Raw genomic sequence first — 27,900 nt, forward strand, 5'->3', positions numbered from 1 at the left:
GTAAATCTTTAGTATTATAATTTAAGATAATTTATGTTTGTATATAATTTTTTTCATAGGGGCAAGGGGAAATAGCACTTAAAATGCTTTAGCATATTCAGGATGTAAGTAGTATCTTGTCCCAGTTCATTATTCAGCATAGATGAGTGATTGAGCATTTAACATTGCTTTTTGTGCATATGTTATAGGGTTTCTATGAAGTTGCTAGTTAGGACATGTTGCAGGAACGAGGTTTCAAAATTGTCTACCCTCCTGGCATTTAAATCTATTTAACTGTGTTTCATGGGAAGAAGCAAAACTCGGCTCACTACTGTGGTTCAGAGGATTTTGCCTGAGCTATGGGCTCCTGGTAAAGGATTAGGATGTGGCAGAAAGAGACAGGCCAGTGACACCAGTCTAGTGGAGAGGCTTCAGTGTTGGCATAATTAAGGGCCACTTAGCAACAACATCTCTTCCCCTTACAGGGTCTTTCTGCAGGTCTCTGGGAAGAACTGTTCACCTGCCCATCTGGCCTGACTGAAGACCAAGGGGATTGTTTTCATCAAAAGAGAAAAAGCCTTAGAAAAAGGAAATGGTGAAGAAAGGGCTGAATCCTGGGGATTACAAACGCTTTTGAGCTGCTTGGGAAAGAACAGAAGGGAGGCCTGGCAGCTTTCATGCCAGCCCAAGTGATGCTCACCATCTTTTGAGAAGGCAAAGGAGGAAGGTTTGGGGTGGAGACCCTCTGCTAAGAGGCTGTGTTAACAAGATCACAGAATCTACGAGTCACAGGTAACAACAACAAACACCAGGTGCCTCTCAAGTATCAAAGCAAATAAATATGACATCATGTTCTTTCCATTGCTGCAGTTATTGCCATCCAAATTAAAAAAGAAATCCATCCTAAATCCAGAGAACCACCCGCAGGAAGCGTTCCCCCTCTTTTAAATTCGCATCTGACGTGTTCACTGGAGAATTTTACAGGACAGGCTTTCCAATAACCACCCTTGGGAGAAAGCAAGCTGTGCTCGGCTGCATAGCTTAGGGCTCACCCTGTGAGACTCCTGGAAACCTCTTTGGTCTTCTGTTTGTGTCCCAGAGGACAACTAGCATCCCAGGCCACTTGGAACCGCAAATTCCTAGTTCTTTGGTCACTTAATACTTGAAAAACTGACGCTTTACTATTAAAATCCCACAGGAACCTCGTTTTCCCACAGTCACTCAACAAATTACCTAGGCCAGAATCTTTAATATCAACTGAAGATGCAAACTAATTCCTGACACCATGCGAAGAGGAGAGGAAAAAAAAAAATTGAAATGTGTCCACTGAAATAGTGTTGATTATGAAGGGTGGTGAGTCCAGTCTTGGAAAGTCGTACCCCAGGCCTTAGCTACAACACTGTCTGTCTGTGCTGTCTGTCTTCCCCCTGTACTGACATTACTGACAATATTCCCAACATACCCATGTTTCTCCTGAAAATGGTTCAGATTTGAGACCTCTTCCCAATGCACCTGGCCCCCCAGAGAGGAACTTACTCTCTGGAAAAACTGACCTGTCATTTGTGGAATGCAATGTTAAAAATAAAATGAAAAAAAGAAACTCAATTGGAGCATGCAAACTCAGAAAATGTAGGGAAGAATTTTTAGGTTTCTGGAGAGATTATATTCACTCCCAACTTACCTACTTTCGCCTTTCTTTTGGTTCCAAAGTTTAAGGTCAATCATTAGTATGAGAATTTTGCAAACTATGTAAAAGGCAAGTATCAGATCCATAATGTCCTTTCTTTAGTTCTCATTAAGTACTTTATATGTCATGCACTAAAAGGAGATGAGCTTTGTTTCATTTTTTTTTCTTTTTCTTCTTGAAGATTGTGCCTTGGTTTTCACATCATAGCCCTTAAGATTTTAGAAAACCAAGAGGTAGAAAACAAAGGCCTGGCTAAAAGGGAAGGAAAGGATCAATACAAACACAGGTTCTTGAGCCAGACAGTATGGGTTCAAAGCCCAGGGATACTCTTATGAGCAACGTAATTTTGGTTAATTTAATTCCTCTGCTGTGTTTCACTTTTCTCACCTATAAAATGGAGATAATGATGATAATAGCAGCATCTACCCCATTCTTTGTTGTGAGAACACAATGAGTCATTTGATGCAGGCCAAGAACATTTGCCAGCACCTTGTAATCCCCTAACACTCAGGAAATGTTGTCTCTCAATGTTACAAATCTCTGTAAACTTCTGACTCTTAAGCTTTCCTCGTTAGCACACACTGGGCTCCAGAACCAACCGCCAAGTGTCAATACTCCAAGTAGCCACCTGGACATTAAGAACTCTGTCATCTGTATGATTAGGGTGTGGCCCACTATTTAGAGATGAAATTTAAAAGAGAGAGAGAGAGTGAGAGAGAGAGTGACTGACTTAAAAGTCAGTCTTGAGACCATGAAAGTGTTCTCCATAGACCCATCCAGTCATGCATCTCTTAATGATAGGGGTATGTTCCAAGAAATACGTCATTAGGTAATTTCGTCATTGTTTGAACATCGGAGAGAAAACTTAGGCAATGACAGCTAGGTACTAGTTGATAACAAAGTCTTAAAGAACCACCTCCATATATGTGGTCCAACACTGACCAAAACGTCTTTAAGCAATTCCTGACTCTATCTATTTAGTCAGGAAAGTGGAGAATTAAGATAATCATTCATATAACCTATAAAGGAAGGGATCAGGTGTAGTAGGTAACCCTTTAAATTCAAATCTCTAATGAGGCTAACTTTGCTGGATACTTAAAATTCAGCCAGTCAATCTAGGTAGAAAGAGATTTGAAAACAGTTAAGTATCTGAAAACTGGATTCGGTAATACCAGAAAAAATTAATTTAACCAATGATCTGCACCCCTAGGCAACTTAACTGATCAAAGTTTATCAAGATAGCTTCTACTCAGATTTTGTGACCATCATGATTATGGCAAACAAATCACAAAAATGTGCTCATCCAGCACATTTTCTAATCCCCCTGTCCAAGCTAGAAAGAGTCTTGTAGGCTGATTCACTTAACTAAAGTCTTCAATGGCTTAAAACAGTCTGATTTGGATGTAATAAAAATCTACTGGCATTGCTGATTTCTCAGACGTCCGCCACTTGAGCATGGCTTGCACTTCAAAAACCTGCTTTGAAGACCAAATTACTTTCTACCTAGAAATATGTTTTAAGAAATCATAGTTAACAATCAGGGGCTGCTGTTTTCATGAACCTTCTGAGGCCAACTTGTACAGCCTTCGTCTTACCTGAGAGCGTAATTCACGGTCTTCTTTCAAGAGACTGAGGTCACTGTCCGTAGGGCGGGGAATTTTATTAGCAAAGCACCCTAGGGTTAAAGACAGAAAAGGTGAAAAATATATATATTGCAGATTTTCACTTCAGCTGATTTTCACTTGCAGCTGTTTCTGGTCTGCTTTCCTACTTCATCCTGGTAGCATCCTTCATCCTCAGCTGTTTCTGGGATCCTGCTTTCAAAGGCACTTCCCTGAACTTCCTATTGGTGGTCCAGTGTGAAACCTTGCAATGATGATGCTTTGTCCTCAGCCTGCACCTAGAGCAACTTTAGTCACATCTTGCATGACCTGTCCACCATCAGGGGTCCTCAGTCTTGGCACTATTGGCATTTCAGACTAGACAATTCTCTGCTGTAGGGACTGACCTGTGCTTTGCTCGATATTATCCCTGGCCTCCACCCACTGAATGTCAATCTTAGCCTCTCTCTTTCTGCCCTTTCCTTCCAGTCATGGCAACCAGAAAGTCCCCAGACACTGCCGAAAGTCCCCTGAGAGACAAAATATCCTCAGTCAAGAACGCCCACCTCCTTGGTAAATTCTTTGCAAGACAATGTGTCTTGTTCATCTTTGGCTGTCTCACCGTGCTTCCTCAATAAATGTTTCTTAAGTGAAAAATAAGTAAATAAATGCAGCCATCACTGAAGCAGGAATATTACTATAGATTTGTCTCCTCAGTCATGGGCTGGACCTCTCCCTCAGTGACTCCATATGCCAAGACCTACTTCCAGGATCTTGGGATAGATATCTTGGTCTAGGGGCTGCTAGAGCTTGGAGAACCTCAGGATGCCACGGATTTGATGAGGGGATTGACCTGACCGTTTTATTTTTATTTTTTTTTTCCCAAAAGGAGACATGTATCGTAAGCAGTCAAAGCCTTATTTGTTATCTTCTTTTTTCCCTCACAAGAATCAAATGTTGCCATTTCATGCCATTTGGAATTACTCTAGTGAACGTATTAAAATGAAATTTCCAACAATGTAAAATTTTGAGGCTATGGCTCCATGTCAGCATGTTTCAGAAACCTTTTTGTCGCCACAGAGGATTCCACCAGCCTCTTTCTCACCAGCTTTGGTATTTTATTTTATTTTATTATTTTATTTCAGTACTGGTAGCATTTTACCACTGAGCTATACCCCTAGCCCTTTTTTTAAATTTTATTTTTATCTTATTTTATTTTACTTTGAGAAGGGGTCTCACTAAATTGTCTAGGCTGGCCTCAACTGTGTGATCCTCCTGACTCAGTCTACCAAGCATCTGTGATCACAGACATGAACCTCGGAACCTAATTTCCCAGCCTTGGTCCTTGTGGCCCATTCACAGGGGCATCTTGAGCCTGCCCCGGTGGACTGTGAAAAACTAAAGGCAGACACCAAGAAACATCCTTAAGGAAAAGTCACACGGGCTAAGCACCCCTTCTTGGAAACCTGACTCTTTGAGGCAAGACCAGGTAAACCCCTTGGAAGACCATCTTTACCTTCAATCTAAAAGATATTTTATTGGTAGTGTAATTGTTATAGTAAATATCAAGATGAAAATTTAAAAAATAAGATAAGGAAGATAAAATGGGGGAGGGAGTAGAAAAATATATTTATGTGGATCTCAAAATATTATTCTTTTTGAATTTTTATAATTTGCTTTCTCCTTGTATAATTGCAAGTTGAGATAACAAATATGAAATAATAATACGATGATTCACTTTTTAGTATTTCCTAAGAAACACACATATATTGTTGTCTATTTCACACACACACACACACACCCCACACCAGTTAAAATAGTTATAATTACACCATTTTACAGATTTGGAAGTTGAGACTCAGATACATCAAAGAACTTCCCTCAAATCAGACATCTTATTAGTGAAAAATCTAAAATATAGTCCCAGTTTTATATGACCTCAAAGCCCATGCCTTTGATCTGTCTGTTGATTCCTGTTAGAGAAACCACACTCCATTTTCTACTTATATACATTTTTTTTTAAACATTGGGCAAGGTATTCATTTTCTACTGCTGCTGGAACAAATTACCATAAATTTCTAGATTAAAGCAACATCCCTGTATTATCTCAAAAATTTGTACTATCTCAGAATCTGCTCAGCTGTTTTCTCTACTTAAAAATCTCACAAGGCGAAAATCAATATTTCAGTCAGGGCTTCAGTTGTCATCTGAGCCTTGGGGTCTTCTCCAGGGTCCTTGGTGTTAGCAGCCCAATCTTGCTGTAGCATAATGCTAGATAACCACTAAAATGAATAAGTTGTAGCTCCAGTTTCTTCAAATATTGTGGAGTGGGAAAAGGATTTAGAAAGGCAGCTCTGATACATGATCACTATTTTGTTCAATGAAGAAAAACACCTTTATAAATGTATTTTCTCAATATTTCCACGTGGCTCTCTCATCCAGGCATTCAGGTCAATAGCAGCTGGTCTCATTCTTTCCCTGCTTTGAATTTCTCCGATTTCTCTTCTGCCACCAGACCAAAAAAGCTCCTGCTTTTAAAGGCTCATGTGATGAGATTCTGTTCACCCAGTTGTCTCCCTTCAACCATGGGAGGACTGTGAGTAGCAGAGATTAGACATCTTTTGGAGACCATCTTAGAAATTCTGCCTATGACAGTCTTTGACTTAATGAGATTTTGATCCTCGTGTGTTAAAATATAATAACACTGTCCGTGGTCATGTAATAACGTCCCTTTATCAAAGAGGTAGACTCCTACAATTCTTTTTTTTTTCTTTGTTCTCATGTAAAATATTCTTTGCTCAAAATCCAACATTTTTTTTGTAGATGGATAGAGGCATTTAACTAAAATAGAATCATGCCACACACTTTTCTGCCAACTTGTATTTTCATTCAATAAGGAATCATTGTCTCTCTATTAGACATTACATATATATCTATCTTTCTTCTTTATAATTACATTTTCGTTTGCCTCGATGCACCGTTATTTCTTCTGGCCTTCAGCTCAGCTCCTCTTCATTCATCCTGGTCCACATAAACCCTTTGATTTTTCTCACACACATGTACACGTATGTGTGAACACACGAACATGTTCATTTGTAGATGTACTTTTCTTCATTTAACAAAAAGAGATGATATGTTGTATATGCCTTCCTATATCCTTCCTCAGTATCTGATGAAATTCCCTTTCAGTAAATAATTACAGCTCTAATTTATATTTTTTCCAATCGCCACAGAATATAACATAATTGTGTTACAGTTGCAGCATAATTTAGGTCATCATTCCCTGCTAGTCAGGATTCACCTTTTTATTCCTTTTAATTTTTTCCATTAAAAAAAGTCACAATAAAATCCTGATACCTGTGTCCATTTTTACTGATTTTATTCCAATGGAGAGATTTTCAGGGTGGAATTGTTGGGCCAAAGAGTTTGCCTATTTTTAATGTAGTAAGAGATTGCCAGAGTACTTTTTTTTTTTAAAGTACATCTTGGACAAGTAACATATAAGAAAATCTATTTCCCCAAATACTTGCCACAAATAAATTTTGAATTACTCATTGCCGCTTTGAATTATTCATTTATAATATTATTAGAACATGATCAGAGATGGTGACAGTTAGGGTCTGGATGTGAGATGTCCCCCTAGAACTCTTGTGTGAGACAACGCAGGAAAGTTCAGAGGTGAAATGATTGGGTTACAAGAGTTTTAACCTAATCATGCATTAATCCTCCAATGGAATTAACTGTGTGGTGACTACAGGAAGTTAGGGTGTGGCAGGAGGAGGTGGGTCTCTGGGGGCATGCTTTTGGGCTATGTATTTTGTCCTTGTTGAGTAGGAGTTCTCTCTCTCTCTCAGCTTGCTGGTGCCATCTTCTCATCTGCTTTCATCCACCACACATTTTTGCCATAACTTTCTACCTTATCTCAGGCCCAGAGGAATGGAGTTGGCCAGCTATAGACTGAGACCTCTGAAACCCTGAGCCCCAAAATACAAAATAAACTTTTCCTCCTCTGATTGTTTTGTAGTACACTTCTTGAAGCCAACATAGACTCAATCTTGCTTTTTCATCTAGATTGGCAAGCTCTGCTTTATTTATTTATTTAATTTTGATACCAGTGATTCCATCCAGGGGTGTTTAATCACTAAGCCACATCCATAACCCTTTTTCAAAAATATATTTATTTTTTTAGGTGTAGTTGGACACAGTACCTTTATTTAATTTATTTATTTGTATGTGGTGCTGAGGATCGAACCCAAGGTCTCGCACATGCTAGGCAAGTGCTCTATGGCTGAGCTACAACCCCAGCCCCTCCACAACCCTTTGTTATATTTTATTTAGAGACACAGTCTCACTAAATTTCTTAGTGCCTCATTAAGTCGCTGAGGCTGGCTTTGAACTTGCAATCCTCCTGTTTCAGCCTCCTTAACCATTGGTATTACAGATGGGCACCACTGTGCCCAGCCCAGTCTCTGCTTTTTAATGAACTGATTTTGTCTTGAATATTTCATGTAATTATTTGTTATTGTCAATTTATTCCATGCTGTGACCAAAAGTCCTGATAAGAAATACACAGAGATGGAAAAGTTTATTTGGGTTCACAATTTTAGAGGTTCTATCCATGAACAGCTGCAGAACATCATGGCAGAGGGAAGAAAGCAGGTCAGGAAATGGAAATCAGGAAGTAGAGAGTTCTCTGCTCTTCACAACCAAAATGCAAACCCTAAAGGCACGCCCTCACCCCAACCCACCTCCTCCAGCCACATCCTGCTTGCCTACATTTACCACCCAATTAATCCATATCAGTGGATTAAGCCACTGATTCAGTTAAGGCTTTCATAAACTGGGTGTGGTGACAAGTGCCTCCAGTCCCAGCACCTTCCTTGAGGTAGGAAGTTTGGGGGTGGGGATACCTCATATCCAAACCATAACAGCTGGGTTTATTTACCATCTTGCTATTCACTTCTGTTTTTTCTCCTTCAGTTCTCTGTTCTTTTGTTGAGTCTCTCCTGCCTTCTTTTGGGTTACCCCAGGTGTTTAGTACCACCTTTATTGTTTTCTCACCTATGTCTCTCAGGTTGGTACTGTTTGGGTGAGGGTTAACGTCATGCATCCTAAAATTACCCAGGTCTATTCTGAGTCATTGTTATAGAAGTTCAAACTTCACAGCTAACAGTCCACATTACCCACTTCCCACATCTCCTTTCACGAATGACATGTCCTCCCGGTTCCCACACCCCGTCTTTTGAGCTGCTATTGTTTTGTCTGTTATCTGTATGTGCTTTCTAACCCCCACCTTAAAATGTCATATTTTAAGTTTTAAAATTAATGATTTAAAAATTATTTATATTAACAAAAGTATTAGAAATATTGATCTTTCAGATTTATAAATGTATTGGCCAATCTTGGCTGTCCTCCATTCCCCTCGATAGACCATCTTGTATCATTTTCCTTCAACTTAAAGAACATTCTTTAGCCTTTTTCTAATAGTGCCAGTCTGCTGGAGAAAAAATTCCTTCAGGTTTCTTTCATCTGAAAATGTCTTTATTTCATCCTCAATTTCATAGACTATTTTGGCTAGATACAAAATTCTGTATTGGCACATTTTTTAATCATTATGCTGGTTTCTGGTCCCTCATTTAAAAAAAATAATATCGGTTGTTTTTCATAGCTTGCTTCCTTAACTATAGAATATTTTTTCCTTCTTCCTACTTTCATGATTTTCACTTTACCTTGGGTGTTCTGGTTTGACTAAGGTATTCCTACATGTGGTTTTCCTTGTATTTGTTCTTTTCAGGTTTACTGAGGGCTTTCAACCTACAAGTCAATGTATTTTATTGAACTTGGGGATCTTTCAGTCATTATTTTTAAATATATATTTCTTCTATCTTCTTACTCTTATCATTCTAAGTCTCTCATTGCATGGATATCAAACTCTGTGATAATACCTCACAGATCTCTGTATCCCTCTTCATTTTTGTCATCCTTATCTTTGCTTTGCTTTATATTGGCTAATTTCTATTGTACCTGTCTTATTTCCTCTGCATTTGTTTTATTGTTAAGTCTGTCCAATGACTTTCTCATTTAATCTTTGGATTTTCAGTTTTGTCTCTGAAATGTCCCAGTGATTCATTTCATGAAGAGCACATTCCCTTTTGATTGTTTGAAAGCATTTTCTTTAAATTTTTAATACATTTAGATTGAATATTTTAATAATTTCCCCTGATAAATTTAATAATTGAATTATTTAGGGATTATTTTAATCTACTTTTCCATTTTTAAAAATATATTTTATATTTTATGGTTTGTGTATGTGTGTATTAATTGTAAATTATATAACAGACATTGTAGAAGACTCTGGATTCTGTTATTTTCCTCTGAAAGGTGTTGATGATCTGATCATTTTTCTAGTAGGGAGTTCACTACCCAAACATAATGAATTATCAAGAAGTTACTTAAAATTATATTTTTTATTCAAACAAATGTCTAGAAATATTTTTGATGAATTAATAAAAACATAGAGTACTTCACTTATTGCCTTGTCTCTTTAAACTTGTGTGGGCTTGCATTTATATGTTATTACAGTAGATCTATGAAGGGGGAAAAACTGAAGTTTCCAAAGTTTTTAAACTTGTTACAACTCATAGAACTCAACTCCTTCTGCTTATCTCATATAGGCTTATTTTAGGCTTTCTTTAGATTCAGAATAAGACACTCCAGAGTATGGTGGGTATTCCTAACATGAAGACATTTGGTGCCTCACTTTTCTGTGTAAATCAGTAATGAGGTGTTAGCAAATGTCTCCTGGCTGGTCTTGAACTCCTCTGCAGTTCAAACCCTAGTATTTCTGTTCCACTTCAGGCCCGTGGCAGCCACTAAGGGTAGCCACTTAGCAAAGCTTCAGTGATTCCACCATTCCTATGGACAGGATAACTCCCAGTTGAGGACTCTAGGGTCATCTCTCTGTGGACATCTCCCTGCTCTCGGTTCTATTCTGCAGACACCAGCTGCTGCAGCTGCCCTGAGCACTGAACTACGTTCCCAACTCTGTGGGGATTTCTCTGCTTGGACTCCACTTCACTGCCTCACGGTTGGAATAGGTGTCCAGGTGGAAGGCCGCTGTTCGCCTTAGCGGACTTTCTCATAAGTTTTTCTTCTCTCAAGGATCATAGTCTTACATTTCCTGATACTAGTGCCCCACATGGTTACTCCCTTTATTCTTTCCAGTTTAAAGGTTGATGATAGCAAAAAAGCTAATACAGTACTGGCTCTTCTGCCATAGTTAAAACCAGAAGTGGCAATAGTGTTTGATGCTTTAATTAATAAATTGAAATTAATACATGAATTTTTCATGGGCTAACTACCATCCTAGGTATGTGCTAGTAATACAGATGTAGGTTAGTTATTTTGAAAGCTCATTTTACTTTAAGGAAATGCAGGTAGTTATTTAACTATCAGATCCCTTTATAATGAGAAAAAGATAAAATATTTACAAATAATATTAACCTGCTGATGGTTTTTGAGTATGTCAGCTGGTATAACCAAAAAAAAAACTAGATGAAATAATCCTATTTTTAATAATACATGAGGTGCACAAAGAAAACACTTGTCAAAATTGTATAATGTTACAATACCCTATCTCTATATAAATGCATATGTTTATAAAAGTGTATTTTCCCTGTGTTGTGCTAATCTTCTTTGCTTGGCATATTTTTAATGGTTTTTCCAAATGACCTTTGCAAAATTAATCAAGGATCTGACACTGTCCTTTGGAGAAATACAAAGAAAGAATGCTGCTTATAATAACTTTGCATGGAAAACAGCCGGAAAAATGACAAAACAGAGAAAACATTAACACTGAAAGAAAAATTAAAGCTGGAAAGTGAAGCTAACTGAGAAAACGCTGCCTTTTTTGTCACTAATATTTTTATGGGTCTCTGAAATCCCATTTTCTCTTTATTTTCCATCCCATTGTTTTTATTACTTGAGATCAGAGAGATTTTTCAAAACAATTTGCTAAGTAAGACGTACCACATTTTCTCAAGTGCTCCTAACGGTGAGAGGCATCTCAAATTAAAGATTAATAAAATGTACAGAAAATGTGTGTAAAAAAATATATAAATACAAAGAACCTAGAAAAAAATGTCTGCAATTAAACAAGATGGAAATCTAAAAAGAAATTAAATTTAGTTGTAATACATTTCCTATTCTTTTCTTTGAGAAAATTACTACTGAAGTGAAGCAGTTTTTTTCCCCCCTGTAATTTAAATGTTAAGCTGCCAGATGTGTGTCTCATGCTTGAAGAGTCGAAGCTTTGCATTATTTAGCATATTAAGAATCACAGAATTTTAAAAAGGGCTCCTTTATTGCCTGGAGGTTCCAATTAAGTAAACCTTAGCCTGGTACATTTAAAACTTGCAATACAAGAGATTGTGCTCCTCTTCCCCCTCCCCCAATGTCATCAAGTTACATCTATATAATAAATACAGAAAATCTTTAAGATGATATAATTTTTCTTTTGCTCGAGGAATTAAACCTATCTGTTATTTTAAGAAGTTTTTAATAGAGGCCAGCAATCTAGAAGACAACTAAGGATTCAAAAATACTTTTTTAATCATTGCAAGTTGCTTCTCCTATTTATACCAGAGAATGTAGGTTTCACAAAATCGGTTTCGGCCTATCAATCTTGTTTCTTCTTCTGTATTCTCTTGCTTGGACTGTGGTCCTCACTGTTCTCTTGTGAGCAAGGCAATTCTAAGAAGCACCAAGGAGGACATCATTTTTGGATGGGTGTTATGTTTTTGTGTGTTCCTAGGTGTTTGTCTGTAAAATATCTGATCACACAACACTAATTAGCTGCCCTTTCAGCAGTTTTGTGGAAAGAGTTTCAACAGCTAAACTGAAAAACCCTAATCAAATGGAAGTTCTGGAGGCACACCACACTCATAAATCATACCCTTAAGTACAGCTATTTTTGCCATTTTAGAAAATGTCAAAAGTGTCAACTCTGTCCAAATATACCGCTTAACAGTGACTATTTTAGTAAATTGACTTGAAATGCATTCAGCTAACTGACAGTTAGAAGCACATAATCTAGTTCACAGTACAAATGAACAGTTTAAAGGCCAAAATAAGCACCAAACTACAAATTCTCAATAACATGTTACAGTGTCCATAGCTGCCACCACAGACCAAAATCTTAGTATTAATATGTTTATCTACATCAGAACTACTTGCTCAAAATTTTTGAAATCTGCTTTTTTATATCCATTTTTCTGGTTAAGAAACCCAAAACTGGTTAACCACATTTAAAAGTATGGTCAAATATCTAATGGAAAAGACTGACAAAAGAAGCTAAAAATTACACATATACAAATAGTAAGTTAATAACATTCTGTGCTAGTGGCATGATTTGACCCAATGAATGGCGATTTCATGGATGCTGCAAATTTGAACAGATGAATATTTAATATAATATCAAGAAATAAGAAATTCTCTTACTTTGTTTTTGTAGGAAAAGCAAATATAAATCAATATACAAAAATATAATTTTTGCCAAAGTATTCTAAAATTAGAGCTTAAGCCCAAAGTGTTTAGTAAAAAGGTAATATATTTCTAATATTTGATGGACTGGTTTCCTAGAAACATTAAATAGCTTAAATATTTAATATTCAGGAATATGTTAACATAGTGCCACAAAGCCATCCCTACATTCAATCCGTTTAAATCATTAGGCTACAACCTTTTCACATAGGTCCTCAAGCCATGGCACAAGCCACGGCCAAGGTCCTTCCTACCCCTTGTGAATATCAACAGCTAATTGATTGAGAATAATACATCATAATTATACAACATTGTTCAGTTTATGTAGACATTTGCATATGTTAGTTATTTAATTTAAGTTATTCTGATTAACATTACGGGCAACACAGAACTGTAAACATTTCTGCCACCATATCAATCCCGTAGCAATCTGTTTACTTTCATAAGATAAAAAATATATAGATTTCATTAATGCATGCCTTGCCTAATAAAATAGTATTACAGTGTAAGAACAGAATATATTTGGTTCTTCTTCCCAAGAATAATCTTTAAACATTGCCCATTTCTGCGAAACATAAGATTCTATCCTTTTATGAAAACCAGCTTCTTTTCCCCCTTACTTTTAAAAACATTAAACTCTCCATCTTAAGCACAATGAAAGAACCCAGAAATTTTAATATGCTGCTCATGAGTTTCCCTGGTCATTATCAATTAACACTTCCACTGAACTTAGAACATCCAAAGCTATTTGGAATAAGAAATGATTTTACCCACTAGTGAGTGAGTCCCTATTGCTGAGAGAAAATTACAGAGAGGAATACAGGGAACCTTTCCCCAGTGCCACAATTAAGCAAGGTGCAGACATAATCAAGTGTGTCTCTAATATTATGGGAATCAACTCAATAACACAGGGACGATTTCATGAGCACTTACTATGTGTTTGACACTTTGTGTAAGTATTACTAACACTCAGGTGGGGCCTGTTATCTCCCGTTCGCAGGTCAAGAAACGGCGGTGACATTCAGAAACTTCACAAAGGACATTAAATAACAGAATCAAGATCTGAATTTAAGCCATTTTGTTTATTTCATCCAGATTCTTTTCCACCACTACCTCTGCACTTTTCTAAATTCTGTTGATCCTTTTTTTGCACATTTCTAGCAGGTATACAGCAACTAGTGCCATAAGATGATGATCTTCAAGAAAAACTTACAAACACACAGAAAAAGAATGCACCCCAAACTGCAGACATTTTGCTCTCTGTGCTATAGGGAAGAAAAATAATGAATAATATAAGTGTTCAGAAAATAATAATAGCCAACATTGCTGAGTTTATACTGCCTACCACAATTCATTGCTGTCAAAGTCTCAACTAATTCTAAACTCTTCTCCACAAAATTGTTTTAAGATACTTTGGCAAATAATAAAATTTTTTTTAATTTAATTCTTATCCCCTTGATTGAAGACATTATGCTAAGTCAGTAAGCCAAATACTATTGATGATTCTTATATGAGGTACCTACAGTAAGCCAATCAGAGACAGAGAGCGTAATAGAGGCTATCAGGCTGGGGATGTGGCTCAGTGGTAGAGTACTTGCCTAGCATGCATAAAGCCGTGGGTTCAGTCCCCAGTACCACAAAAAAGTTAACAGGGTCCGGAGAAAGGAGAATGGGAAATTATTGCATATGTGTGTAGTTTTTCAATTTTGCAAGATGCAAAGTTCCAGAGATGGAGGGTGATGGTTGCATAGCGATGTGATTACATGTAATGTCACTGGACATACACTAAACCATGGTTAAAATCTAAGTTTTATATTGTTCCTCTTTTATCACTATTATTACTTTTTACTTCCATATTCCTCAAGCCTTGAATGAAGAGACTTTTAAAATGCCGAGAGACAAAATAAAAGCAAACAAAAAATCCTTCCTACCTGGAGGATTCCAGGTAGGAAAAGATGGCGGCATAAACTCGATTCTCTCTGCCCTCGCTCAACACAGCTGTAAAACCTGGAGATAATTCAAGGGGCAGCCACAGGAGAATTCCGAGAGGTGTAAAGAGATTGGCAAAGTGATCCAAAACCCCGGACCAGGGCAACAGCACAGGACTGAACATCTTCCGCTCACCCATGCCATCCGACCTAAGAAACCTTTGAAAGTTGGCACTTCCCAGCCTCATCTGACCAGCAGACAGTGGTCCAAGCAGGCTGGCTCGTCCCTCTAGGGAAGTTGATGTGACACCACCAGCTCAGTCCCACAGTCCCTTCAAGAGAGAGAGCCCAAGAGCCTGACGACATAAACCTGCTGGGGAAGAAGCACTCTGCTTTTCTGCCCCTGGAGATATCTTTGTTCAGACACTCCAGGAAGCCAAAGGGCACCAGCAGATGGATCCTATTGCAAGTGCCTGACCCAGGCAACATCTCAACATCCTGAGACCAGAGACTGCCTACCCCACCCAAAGGGCAGCAGGGGACACAACTGTGGAAGCTCTTCTGTTTCTCAGGCATTCCCAGCAGGATCCCACTGGCAATTCCAGAAGCATAAATCCAATCTTGAAGACTAAAGCAGTTCAATACCTTTCAAGTGCTGAAGAAAGAAAGTTGCCAACCATGAACTCTATTTCCAAGACTATCCTTCAAGAATGAAGGGAAAGCCAGGCATGCTGGCACATGTCTGTAATCCCAGCAGCTCAGGATGCTGAGGCAGGAGGATTGCAAGTTCAAAGCCAGCCTCAGCAACTTAGTGAGGCCTGAAGCAACTTAGCGGGACCCTGTCTCAAAATAAAATATACAAAAAGGGCTGGAGATGTGGCTTAGTGTAATGCATCCCTGGGTTATATTTAAGGGAAAAATATATTCTCAGATTTAAAAAGAAAAAACTGATACAATAATTGTTGCTGCCAGATCTACCCTTGAAGAATGAATGAAAAAAGTTCCTCAAACAGGAGGGAAATAGTTAAGGAAGGAATCTTGGGGCATCTGAAAGGAAAAAGGAAAAAAAAAAGAGCATCAAATATTACTATCTAAAAAATTATTTTAAAAATCAGATTAGAAGACTGGGAAAGAACTTTAAATGGCACGTGTTACTCAAGAAAATGATATTCATGCTAAGTGAAATAAGATGATCCCCCAAAACCAAAGGCCAAATGTTCTCTCTGATTTGTGGATGTTAACCCACAACAAGTGAGGGTGGGAAGAATAGAAATTCACTGGATTAGACAAAGAGGAATGAAGGAAGGCGGGAGGGGAATAGAATTAATTGGTCATCACTTTCCTGGCCTTGTGTTTGTATACATGAGCAGGGAAATTTCACATCATGTTTGACCATAAGAATGGAACCTAAATAGAATAAATCATACCTATGTGTGTATATTCTGCCAAAATACATTCTACTGTCATGTAGACACTAAAAAAAAAAATAAAGTAAAACTAAGAGTTAGATGTTTCCTCTCATATAAGATGCTAAAGGGAAATAAGGAATAAAAAAATGTATCTCATGAAAACAGAACAGTAGAAGGGGACAAAGAGGAATGGGAAAGAAAATGTGAAATGAAATTTGATCAAATTGTGCTAACATGAATATATCACAATAAATTCCACTTTTATGTATAATTATGATGTACCAACTAAAAAACAAATAAATAGAAGGAAAACCAGTTGAGGAAGGGGATCTGGGGAGGGAAAGGTGAAATATTGGGAATTGAAATGGAGCAAAATATGTTATGTGAATCTATGAATATATCAAAATGAGCTCCACTATTATGTATGACTATAACGCACTAATGCACACTCACACATTGCTGATAAGACAGCAAACTGGTGCAATCCGTCTGGAAAGCAGTATGGAGATTCCTAGGAAAACCTGAAATGGAACTACCATTTGACCCAGCTATACCACTCCTTGGTCTATACCCAAAGGACTTAAAATCAGCATACAATAGTAACTCAGCCACATCAATGTTTATAGCAACTTGATTCACAATAGCTAAACTGTGGAACCAACCTAGTTGCCCTTCAGTAGATGAATGGATAAAGAAAATGTGGTATAGATACACAATGGAACATTACTCAACACTAAAAGATAATAAAATTATGACATTTACAGGTAAATAGATGGAGCTAGAGAATATCATGCTAAGCAAAATAAGCCAATCCCAAAAAACAAAGACTGAATGTTCTCTCTGATAAGTGGATGCTGATCCATAATGGGGGGGGCGGTGCATGGGAAAAATGGAGGAACTTTGATTGGGCAAAAGGAAGGGCAGGGAGGGGAAGGGGCATGGGGGCAGGAAAGATGGTGGAATGAGATGGACATCTTTACCCTAGATATTTGTATGACTGTACATATGGTGCATCGTTACATTGTGTACAACCAGAGAAATGAAAAGTTGTGCTGCAATTGTGTACAATGAATTAAAATGCATTTCGCTGTCATATATACCTAATTAGAATAAATAAATAAATTTTTAAATAAATTTTTTAAAAATTAAAAAATAGCAGTTTAACACTCCCCCCAAAAAAAATGATATTTAGCTGGGCATGATGATACTCACCTATAATCCCACCAGCTCAAGAGGCTAAGGTAGGAAGACTGCAAGTTTTAGGCCAGCCTCAGCAATTTAGCAAGGCCCTAAGCAATTTAGAGAGACCCTGTATGTCTCAAAATAAAGAAATAAAAAGGACTGGGGGTTGGCCTGGTGGTAAAGTACTCTTGGGTTCAATCCCTCTTAACCCCCCCAAAAAATTGACACTAGGAAATAGATGTCACATATATGTACAGATATGGCTAGGTCACAGTGGTGATATTTTCTGAGAAATGAATTGTTAGGTGATTTTGTCATTGTACAAACGTCATAGAATGTACTTACACAAACTAGGTTGGCTATGATGTCATGGTTGACATATTCTTAAGGTATCCTGCAAATTTAATAGAAATCTCTCAACATCACAGCAGAGCTTCTGTGTAGACACAAGCTTATTCTAAAATGTATACATCTAAGGCACAACTCTTAGAACAGATAAAGCAATCTCTCAAAAAAGAAAAATAAACGAGAGAAATCACTCTCCCAATATTAATTTACTACATAGCTATAGTAATCAAGAACTGTGGAATACACAGAAAGGGCAGAGAGATAATAAATAGAAGACAAAAAAAGATTCACAAAATATGCCTAATTGCTGATTTTTAAGAAACATATGAAAGTAATTCAATGAAGGAAAAAAAGCCTTTTCATCAAATGTGTTAAAACATTTAGACATTTTGATGGAAAAAATTGACCTCACTCTCACTCTTTATATTAAAAAAAATAACAAAATAGGTTCACTTTTAGAAAAAATAATTAGGAGAAATCTTCAGGACTTACAGCTAAGAAAAAGTCATTGATACCCAAATATGTTCCATAAAAGAAGAAATTGATAAATTGGAAAAATTAAGAATCTTTTCTTTGTGAAATATTCCATTAAGTGGATTAAAAAGCAATCGACAGATGAGGAAAAAATATTCATAAAGTTTATATCTAGAAACTACTGATTTTGTGAGAAATGACACTTGTCATGGAGAAAAATGGATTCCTGGTCTTCCCAGCAACTGGATCACTATGGTTGATTCCAACTTTATTTTATGAATAAAAACACAGGGCTTGATGTTTGCAAGTCTGAAAAAGGGGATAAAAATATTTTATTAGAAACCTAGGCAAAGGTAAAAGGGGCCTAGGGTATGTGGGCCCTATTAATTGTGGCTCGAGAAGAATATGTGGCCATATTTGAAGGGACTTCTTATACTTTTTAAAAATTTGGCCTTAGAAAGCTTGATGAGTGTCTGTGTAGCTTGTGGCACATGCATGTGTGTTTAGCATGGTTTTAAGCTAGTGAAGATGCACTTGCTAATCAAAACTAACTACAAACTAATAACAATCTGTTTGGAGAGGCTAAATGGAATGAAAGGAGAAATCTTTGGGCTCTAAAGTTCTGCATTGTTTTTTGCTAAATTGTGTTTTCACCAATTCCTCTTAGATACAGCACAGGAATCATTGATGTCTTTAGAATAAGCATTTTGCCTCCTAAATGCTTATTTCTAAGCACATCAGATGGATCCCTGGATCTTTTTTCACTGAAACATCACATCAACAAAACTCCAAATGCTCAAGATCATGATGAAATAGTTAGGGTCCACTGATCATGTAACAAGTTACAGCAAATGATCTTAACAAAAAAATAGCAATGGTTTCACAGGTAAAGGTGGGTTCAACCTTTTGTCCTCTAGTAACATAAACTTTTCAAAGTCCACATGTCATATGTCAGTGCTACAAAGCATGAAACCCTCGTACACATCAGGCCAGGTGTCAAAAGTCAAGGACAGACTGATTTCTTCTATAATAAGATGTTTATAATTTCAAGGGAGACTGATTTTCTCCTTCCTCCCACCAAGGAATACCACATTTTACTATTTTTACTCAAAATCTTCTTTTTCAAATTTGTTTGTTTATAAAGAATTCATAAAGGTTTCTCTAATTAGATTGTGTGGATCACTCTGGATTAAAAACACTCTCCTTTCTGCTAATTTTTATTTTGATTATTTCCACATTGAAAAAAGTCAATGGCATGCTCATACATTAGGTACTCAAAGAGAGAGGACTCCACCGGTCCTACTGTTCAAGAGTGCACAGCCAGCTTCATGTTTAGAAAAAGTTCGAGAGCCTGGCTATTTATATAAATGCTTCCAATTTCATTTATTCTCATCTGACTTGTACTGCTGGGTAATGAACGAAAAGAGAAGTCACCTCATGTGGATTTGCAGGAAGCCCCTACAATAAAAATCAGTCATAGGCTGCACCCGATGGCACATGCCTGTAATTCCAGTGGCTCGGAAAGCTGAGGTAGGAGGATTGTGAGTTCAAAGCCAGCCTCAGCCACTTAGCAAGACCCTGTCTCAAAATAAAAAAATAAAAAGCGCTGGGAATGTGGCTTGCTGGTTAAGTGCCTCTGGGTTTTTCAAAAAAAATGGAGCAGTTGTAAAGCCAAATAAGATGGACTTTGTCATTGTTATGTCTCAAGAGCAAATTCTCAACTGCCAGTCATCATAATTGATATGTTAGCAAGAACAGACTGGAAGTACAGTTTACCTCTGTATTCCTTATCTCCAACTTATCCAGACTGAATTTGTTTATGCATACTACTTCGGGGAAGGTCCACACTGAAGAGTAGGTCCAAAGAGGAGTATGTCTTATCATAGCTCGACAGCAACTCTTCCCACCCCAACCACTGCTCTCATGGCTACTTAGATGTGCTCTAAGTGGTAGCCTATTAGGTCAATTGCAGTGGTCCATATCATTCAAGAACTACAATAAAACTTGTGTCATTAAAATACACTTCTGTGCTATCATTTTGAAAGTATTTTGATCTAATTCTGAGGCACAGAGTATATACAGACCATCTGAGTGAACTGGCCACAAATAGGATTATTTTCATGGATAGTATATTCCTGTGGGTAAATGCTGAGAACACACGTCATGCTTGCTTATCACCACAATAGATCAAGGAACACACATGCATCCATGAAATAAATGGAGGTGAGGCAGTAGGGTAGGAAGAATGTAAATCTTCATTGTCCCATTTTTAAAGAGTACAATCAGAAAAAATGGATATCCTGATAAAGGTTTCCAAATGTTTCAAAAGGAAAAGGAGAAGACTCACAAGGTACATAATAAACTTTTGGCTAAGGACAAACTGCCCAGACAAAGCCACGCCATCCAGTTTTATGTAGGGACATTCACTCTATATTTGCACAGTGACAGAATTGCCTAGCCATGCATTTCCCAAAATACATCCCCGCCGTCAGAGGGTGTGTAAATGTACTTCATTAGTTATTACTAATTACTAATGACTTCATTAGTTGTTCCTGAGATACTGACCATTGGAGGAGTTTTGAAATGATGAGGTGGATTCCCTAAAAGGAATGGCAAGCCAGTGTGAACAATACAACCCATGGCTCCTCATGTGTCCTTACAGCGCTGTTTGTAGCACACGTAACTGAGAAAAATTTACTGTGATGAATATATGAGACCAAATAAAATATCGAGGGTATAAAACGTCTTGGAAACACAAGCTGTAAGCTGATGGTGTTGATCTAATCCACACACGCTCTGTAATTAGAAACACACCTCACACACCAACATGTTGGAATAAGGCAGTGAACATATTTGTGCCTTTTCCTCCAACATTTATTTTGATCATTGACATGTGACACATTCATTTTTATTGCCACTGCCACTTAAAAAAAAAAAAAAGAAATTTTAAAAGGTTACCTCAAAAGGCCCGTAACATTTTGAACCCCACAAGTAAACAGATTTGTGATATTCACTCAAGAGAGGAGACAGCACCACAAAGATTCAAACCTGCTGGAAGCATTTTAAATCTATTTCGTCTCTCTGTCCCCAGATCTTTCTGACACGCCCTCCTCCCTCCTTTCTTAGTGTTAAACTGCTTCTCCACTTCCTGTACATCAGTGGGAACACTTCCCTTATGGGTGTCAGGATCTCTCGGAGGGGTCAGGGGCTGCCCTGCAGAGGAAGTGACAGGCTGTGAAATGGAAAAGAACAATTCCTTCCACATGTTCCCTTGCTCCTGGAGCAGCGAGGGGCTGTCAGCTAGCATCACTTTGGAACCAGGCAGGACTCTGCATCAGGGTCCTGTCAAAACTAATTTACAATTAAAGACCTGCGCGACTGTTTAAGGATTTTTTTTCAATTCCAGCAGTTTTCAGAAATGACTTTGAGATGGAAGTGGATCAAACAAACAACCAACAACAACAACAACAAAAAAAACACTTCTAATGAACCGTGATGGATGGTGAAGAACCACACAAAATAAGCCAAAGATGTAAACAAATTGCAATCATTTTTTAAAAGAAACCCATTAACGGTCCAATACTTACTGCCCCTTCAATGAACATGTGTGTGGAATTTTCCCAAGGAAGCCCCAGTGTGGGGAGTTGAATGTTACAGCTATTGGGAGTCTTATCCAGATTGTAAAGAAAGTTGCAAGGTGACCACTTCATTGCTCTAAACAAAGAAAGAAAGAAAAAGGGAAGGAAGGAAGGAAGGGAAGGAAGGGGAGGGTAGAGGAGAAGGGAAAGGGAAGAATTGATTTACCAACAAATTCATGCCTTTATAAAGATTTAAATCACCTTAAAATATTTTGAAGCTTTTCTGCAACAAAATATGTTGATGCATTTCCATATCTTAAATAAAGGCATTTAAAAATGCAGGTAATTAGCTTTTTATGCAGATTAATCACTTTGAAACATACTGTGGTTCCCTGAGGCTCAATTCGGGACTCAGATGAAGGACTCAGATCCATTTATGCTATTTCAAAAAAAAAAAAATCCCAGAGAACAAATGCCATAAAGTCTAAAATTTGCCTCGAAGTTTTACCAAATGGTGATTATGAAGTAGGCATTCCAAATTCTTATGATCTTGGATATAGACTATAGAACTACTCATTCTTTAAAAACTATCCAAGAGTGATTAAAATGATCCATCATATAGACTTATTTGGGAGAGTCTGTCTGCAGTTCATCTTCAACTGTCAAGAGCAAAGTCCTATGTACTATTTTCTACTTGAAAATAGTACATGACTCTTGAATCTTCCCGAAGAACAGGGTAAAAACTGACAAACAGCTTAACTTTTGTCTGTATGCATATGTATGTAGGATCTATGGTGGTGATGACTGATAAAAATTGTAGTGGCACCTCCTCCTCCACAGAAAATCTTAACTAAGCTTTTCCAGAAATCTTCACCATGGCTGATTTTAGAGTCTACCAGCAAGAGTCTCTACAAAACAGTTCAGTGTAGTTAAACTTCCTATTTTTCTATTTTACTTGGCCACTGGCCGGGAAGAAATCAGCACTCCAGGTGCTGGACACCCCTTAGTAGTTTTTCACAAACATGTATCCAGCATAGTAGTTTGTAGAAATGTGTTTGCAAATACAAAATGTGATAATAAAAAGACAAATCCTTTAACAAGGCCTCTGGCCTTGAGCTGGGCTTCACAGAGATGTCTACATTTCTAAGATAAGAGATGTTACCAATTGGGCTCCGTGGTAACAGCTGGCAGGGGGAGGAAAGAAAGGGGAGAAGAAGCTCTCCCCTTCTCGGGGGTTGTCCTTGAAGATTTAACTTGCCCAGAACATTGAAAGAAAAAGCTGCTTTTATGTGAACTTCTGCAGACTGTGAACTTCTGAGCCCCTCCCCTTACATGCTGGGTATAAAACTCTGAAACTCCCTGAACTCGAATTTCAGGGGATTAATTGATTACAACAAAAGCTGTACCCTCTGAACCTGGCTGCAGCCAAATAAAACTGTTTCCTCCTGTCTTCGATGCCTTGCCTCATCTGTCCCCACAAAAAAAAATGTGCTTCTATCATCTTATCCATGTGGGTGTGGTGGAATAAGAACTTCAGAGAACGTGATGTGGAGACTTGGCTAAAACTGGCCATAAATGCATTCTCTTAAGACAGCACACCAAGCCCTGGTGACCTGTCCTTCTGTGGCTCTGTTCCTGAGATGCAGTATTGAGGGGCTTTGGCTGTTCCCCAATGTGCCTCAACTACTGCCACTATGAGCTACTTGCCCTTTTTATTTCCTCTCCTCTGTGACTTATGCCAGGTGGAATCCTTCCACCAGGTCGCCTAGTAAGTCACTGAAATGGAATCATATACATATGATTTTTTATTTTTTATAACTTGTTTGCATTTTGTAAGTTTAAGAAAACAAACTTACAAAAAGCAAACAAGTTATAAAAAATAAATTGATTTAAGTTTCTGATATTGTAATACCTTACCAACAAAAGAATTGTGATAAGAGCTTCAGAAGGAAGTGGCAGATCCTATTACAGAACGTGAGCCCAAGAACTGAAAGCAATAAGCTTCCCTGGACTAAATAGGGAAGTCAAGACTGATTTCTCTATTCTATAGAACTGTAGAAGTTGGCCAGTTGATTTCAGCCCAAAGTGCAAAGGCAATTTGATGGTGAAAAAAAAAATAGTCTTTTCAATAAATGATGTTGGAACAAGTGGATATTCATACATACAAAAAACAAAACGTCAACCTTAAGTTCATATTCTTAAAAGACTAACTCCAAATGGATCATCAATCTAAATGTAAAATATAAAACTACACAACTGTCAGAAGAAACATAGGAGAAAAGTCTTGAGAACTAGGGTCAAGCAAGGAGTTCAAAGGCACAACATCAAAAAGTACAACCCATTTTAAAAAATGATAGAGCGGATTTAATCAGAATGCAAAGCATTTACTCTGTGAACAACACTGTCAGGGAAATAAAAAGGCCAGCTACAGATGGGGAGGAAATGCTTGTGCATCACATATTCAAGAGAAGTGGTGTATCTAGAAGGTATATGGATGCGCACATCTCAACAGTTAAGAAAACAAGAACCCAGTTAACAAATGGGCAGATACTTTAGCAAAGAGGATCGATGGGTGACAAGAACATAGGAGGTTGTGCAATGACATCAGCCACCAAGGAAATACAAATAGAAACTAGGAGAGGCTCCTACATGCAAATTAGAAAGATATTGTAAAAACTGCTGGCACTCAGTGCTGATGAGGATACAGAGCAACTGAAACTTTCACAAGGAGCAGGCAGAAGTGCAAGGTGGTAAAACCACTCTACAAAGTTATTTGAGTAATTTCCTATATACATACTATATAACTCAGCAATCACACTCTTTGAAATGTAGTCTAGAGAAAACAAACTTACAAAAATCAAACAAGTTATTAAAAAAAAAAAGTTTAGGACTATTAACAGAAACTTTGCCATCACAATGAAGACAATCCAAATATCCTTTAATAAGGGAACGGATTAAACAACTGTGGAACATCCATACAATGGAATCCTGCTCCATGATGAATGGGTAAGAACTATGAATACACACCTCTCAGAGGAACTCAAAAGTATTAGGTTGGTTCAAAGAGGCCCCTCAACAAAAGGTTGCAAAATGTACGACAATTTTGAAAAGGCATAATTATAGAGATGATGAACACATCGGTGTGACCCACAGCTTAGGATGGGGTGTGGGAGGGAAGGAGAGATGTACCTATAAAAGATGGCACAAAGGAATCTGGGGTCGATGAGATGGTTCTCTATTTTGATTATCACCAATCCTTACATTTGATCATTTTCATTGAAATGTACATGCTAAAAAAGGCAATATTACTATATGTAACATAAAAATAAAATAAATTTCCTGCTTGATTGTTTTCCACAAAAAGGAGCCATATTAATCTCTTCCTTCAGCCTACTGAGCATCTATGATGTGCCAAATACTGTGGTAGGCCCTGGAATACATCAGTAAACAAAACAAATGCCCCTCTCTCTGGGTAATTTTCCAAGTCCTGGGCAAATAGATGGAGGTATGGAAGTGGAACTAGATAGAGCTGATGCCTTCAGAAGTAGCTATGGGTTTTGCAGGAGAACAGATTTCCATGAGTTCTGCTTTTTAACAGAGAACAATTTCAGGTGATGCAATATCATCAAACCATATCCTACAGGTGAATGAGTCATTTTTAACACTGATTATCTTATTTGATTCTCTCAATATGCATGGAAGTAGAAAATTCAGCTGTTACTGTACTCATTTTATATCTATGGCAAAGCTATCTCATAGAGGTTACACAATATTCAATAGCAAATTATGTTCATAACAGTTTTCTGACTCAGTCTACCTTGCCTTCCCCTCTCCTATAGTATAATTGCCAACTGAAAATAATTATTACATGCTTCTTGGCTTTGTAAGTCCACAGTTGCCTAAAGAATATACTAATCTACTCATTTGTCCAACAAATCTTTATCAAGCTATTGCTCCGTGCCAGGCACAGGAGAGTTCCATGTAGGGATGGCCATGAATCCTCAGGAGGCTTGTCATCTAGATAGGAAGATATGCAAATAGGTGCACAATCACCGTAAAGTGACAGAACCCTGGGGTAAGTCCGTGGATACATTCCTCTTTAAGAAAGACATTTTAATCCAGTGGCAGATAAGGATTTTTTTTTCCAGACGGAATAGCATGAGAAAAGACCTTAAGTTAGAAATATGTTTCAAGAAAATGAGGGAAAGCCAGCATAATCAACTGCTGCACATCACTGTCTCTCAACTGGGAAGGAGCTTTCTAAGATCACTGATGTCCAGGCCCTGACCCCAGAGAATTTGATCCAGTCAATCTGGGGCAGAGTCCAGGCATCAATATTTGGGAAAACATCCCCAGAAAAACTAATGTGTGGTTAAGTGTAAGAAGTGTTGTTGTATTAAGTCTGTTGAAGTACAGATAGGAGCAGATGCTCTAAGTATCAATAGACTTTTTTCATACTTTACTAGCATTCTGGTTGGTTTTCTTTTCTTTTTTTTTTTTTTTAAGAAAGAGTGAGAGAGAGAGAATTTTTAATATTTATTTATTTATTTTTTAGTTATTGGCGGACACAACATCTTTGTTTGTATATGGTGCTGAGGATCGAACCCAGGCCGCACGCATGCCAGGCGAGCGCGCTACCACTTGAGCCACATCTCCAGCCCTGGTTGGTTTTCTATTCTGGAACACTTTTTCTATTGCTGGGTTTGGGTGCTCTGTTTTAGTACTGAAAAGTCCACACCATATCAATGATTTCTATATATACAGTGCATGGGACATATTGCAATGCAGGTGGACTTAGGATGGGGTTACAACTTGATAAACCCATCTCCCATTTAAAATATCCCAAGTTGGATGCATTCAGCACACCTCGCATACGAGGAACATCAGCTGTCTCTCTTGGTGATCACTGTCCAAGGGAATCATGTGGTTCCCCACATCTTGAGAAAAGATGAGACCGCTAGCCTGGAAAAAGACCCAAGTTTCAATATTTGAAGGATGATTTCTACTGAATGGGTATCAGTTTCATGCCCTTGCAAAGTCAAAAATCATAGTTACATCAGGGATTATCTGTCATCCAAAGCTGCTCTTTATTTCCTCTTTTAGCTGATGGTATTTATATTATAAGCATTGATAAGGAAGATTTAGTCAAAAGGAGACCTTTGCCTTATCCAATATCAACACCCTTAAGAATGTGTTCTTCTGAAGTATGTACCATGAGTTCTGTGATGCCCCACCTCCTATTCCCACTGATTTCCAGACTGTTCTACACAATTTCCTTTATCCATCTCTTTCATCTGTTCCTTAAAATTTTTTCCTATAATTTGGTTCACTCCTTTCTTCTTCATAACCTCGTTCATCACTGTGCCTTTAGCCCCAACCCTTGTCAAGATGGCACCAAAGTGTCCATCCCAAGATTTAAATCAATTTTTTCAACTTCAGGCCTACCATTATCCTCTTAATTTCCCAAACACTTTAGAGTTAGTTTGCCCCAAACCAACTGTTTAACTTTTATCTAAAACCTGCTCTTTTGGGTTCTTTTATCTCTGATAAGGGCAACACTATTTTCTGAGCTAGAAATGCCCTTGCTTATGACCTTCATGTCTTTTGTTATGCTACAACTGTTCATTTTCCTGATCTCACCAATTCAACTTCAGGATGCCTCTTGAACACATCCTCCTGCCCTGTTCTACCTCGGCCCTTTACCATCTCTTCTTGGGGATAATGCAATGACCTCCTTATTGAATTTCTTGTCTTAAAATGCTCCTTGCCCAAATCAGTCCCAATAGGTAAACTGGAGACCAGTGGCCTTTGCAGTTCCTGAAACATACCCTGTGCCTTTCCATGTTCTTAGATCATAGCTTTCCTTCAATCCCAGAGAGTTTCTATCTGCACTTACCTTTTGAACTCCAAGGTTTTCTTGTAACTGTATGACAAGCTTGTGAAATTAACACATATTTTTCCAGATCACACCAATATAGGATTCTAAATGGTGTGAAATTATTAAAGAAAATCTAACGGATTTCCCAAAGTCCTCCCAAAGCTCACCCGTTTGTTTATGAGAGCCCACCCACGTGTCTCTAATGAACCTATAAACTTTTATTTATATTCATTTATACTGCTCCAATGTGGCCTCTATACCACCTTGGATTAAGGAACTGTATATATATATATACA

At 37.8% G+C, this 27,900-nt stretch overlaps 1 protein-coding gene across 1 annotated transcript in view; it reads right to left on the bottom strand.

Moving 5' to 3' along the window:
- Nucleotides 1-27,900, bottom strand: part of LOC114102621 (uncharacterized) — a 287,939-nt gene that overhangs the window by 146,631 nt on the left and 113,408 nt on the right. The window contains exon 13 of the mRNA XM_071613859.1: nt 3,262-3,341. Coding sequence (XP_071469960.1) covers nt 3,262-3,341 — 80 coding nt within the window. The remainder of the gene's footprint in view (nt 1-3,261; nt 3,342-27,900) is intronic.

This window comes from Marmota flaviventris, chromosome 6, assembly GCF_047511675.1.
Source record: "Marmota flaviventris isolate mMarFla1 chromosome 6, mMarFla1.hap1, whole genome shotgun sequence".
NCBI classification, from domain to species: domain Eukaryota; kingdom Metazoa; phylum Chordata; class Mammalia; order Rodentia; family Sciuridae; genus Marmota; species Marmota flaviventris.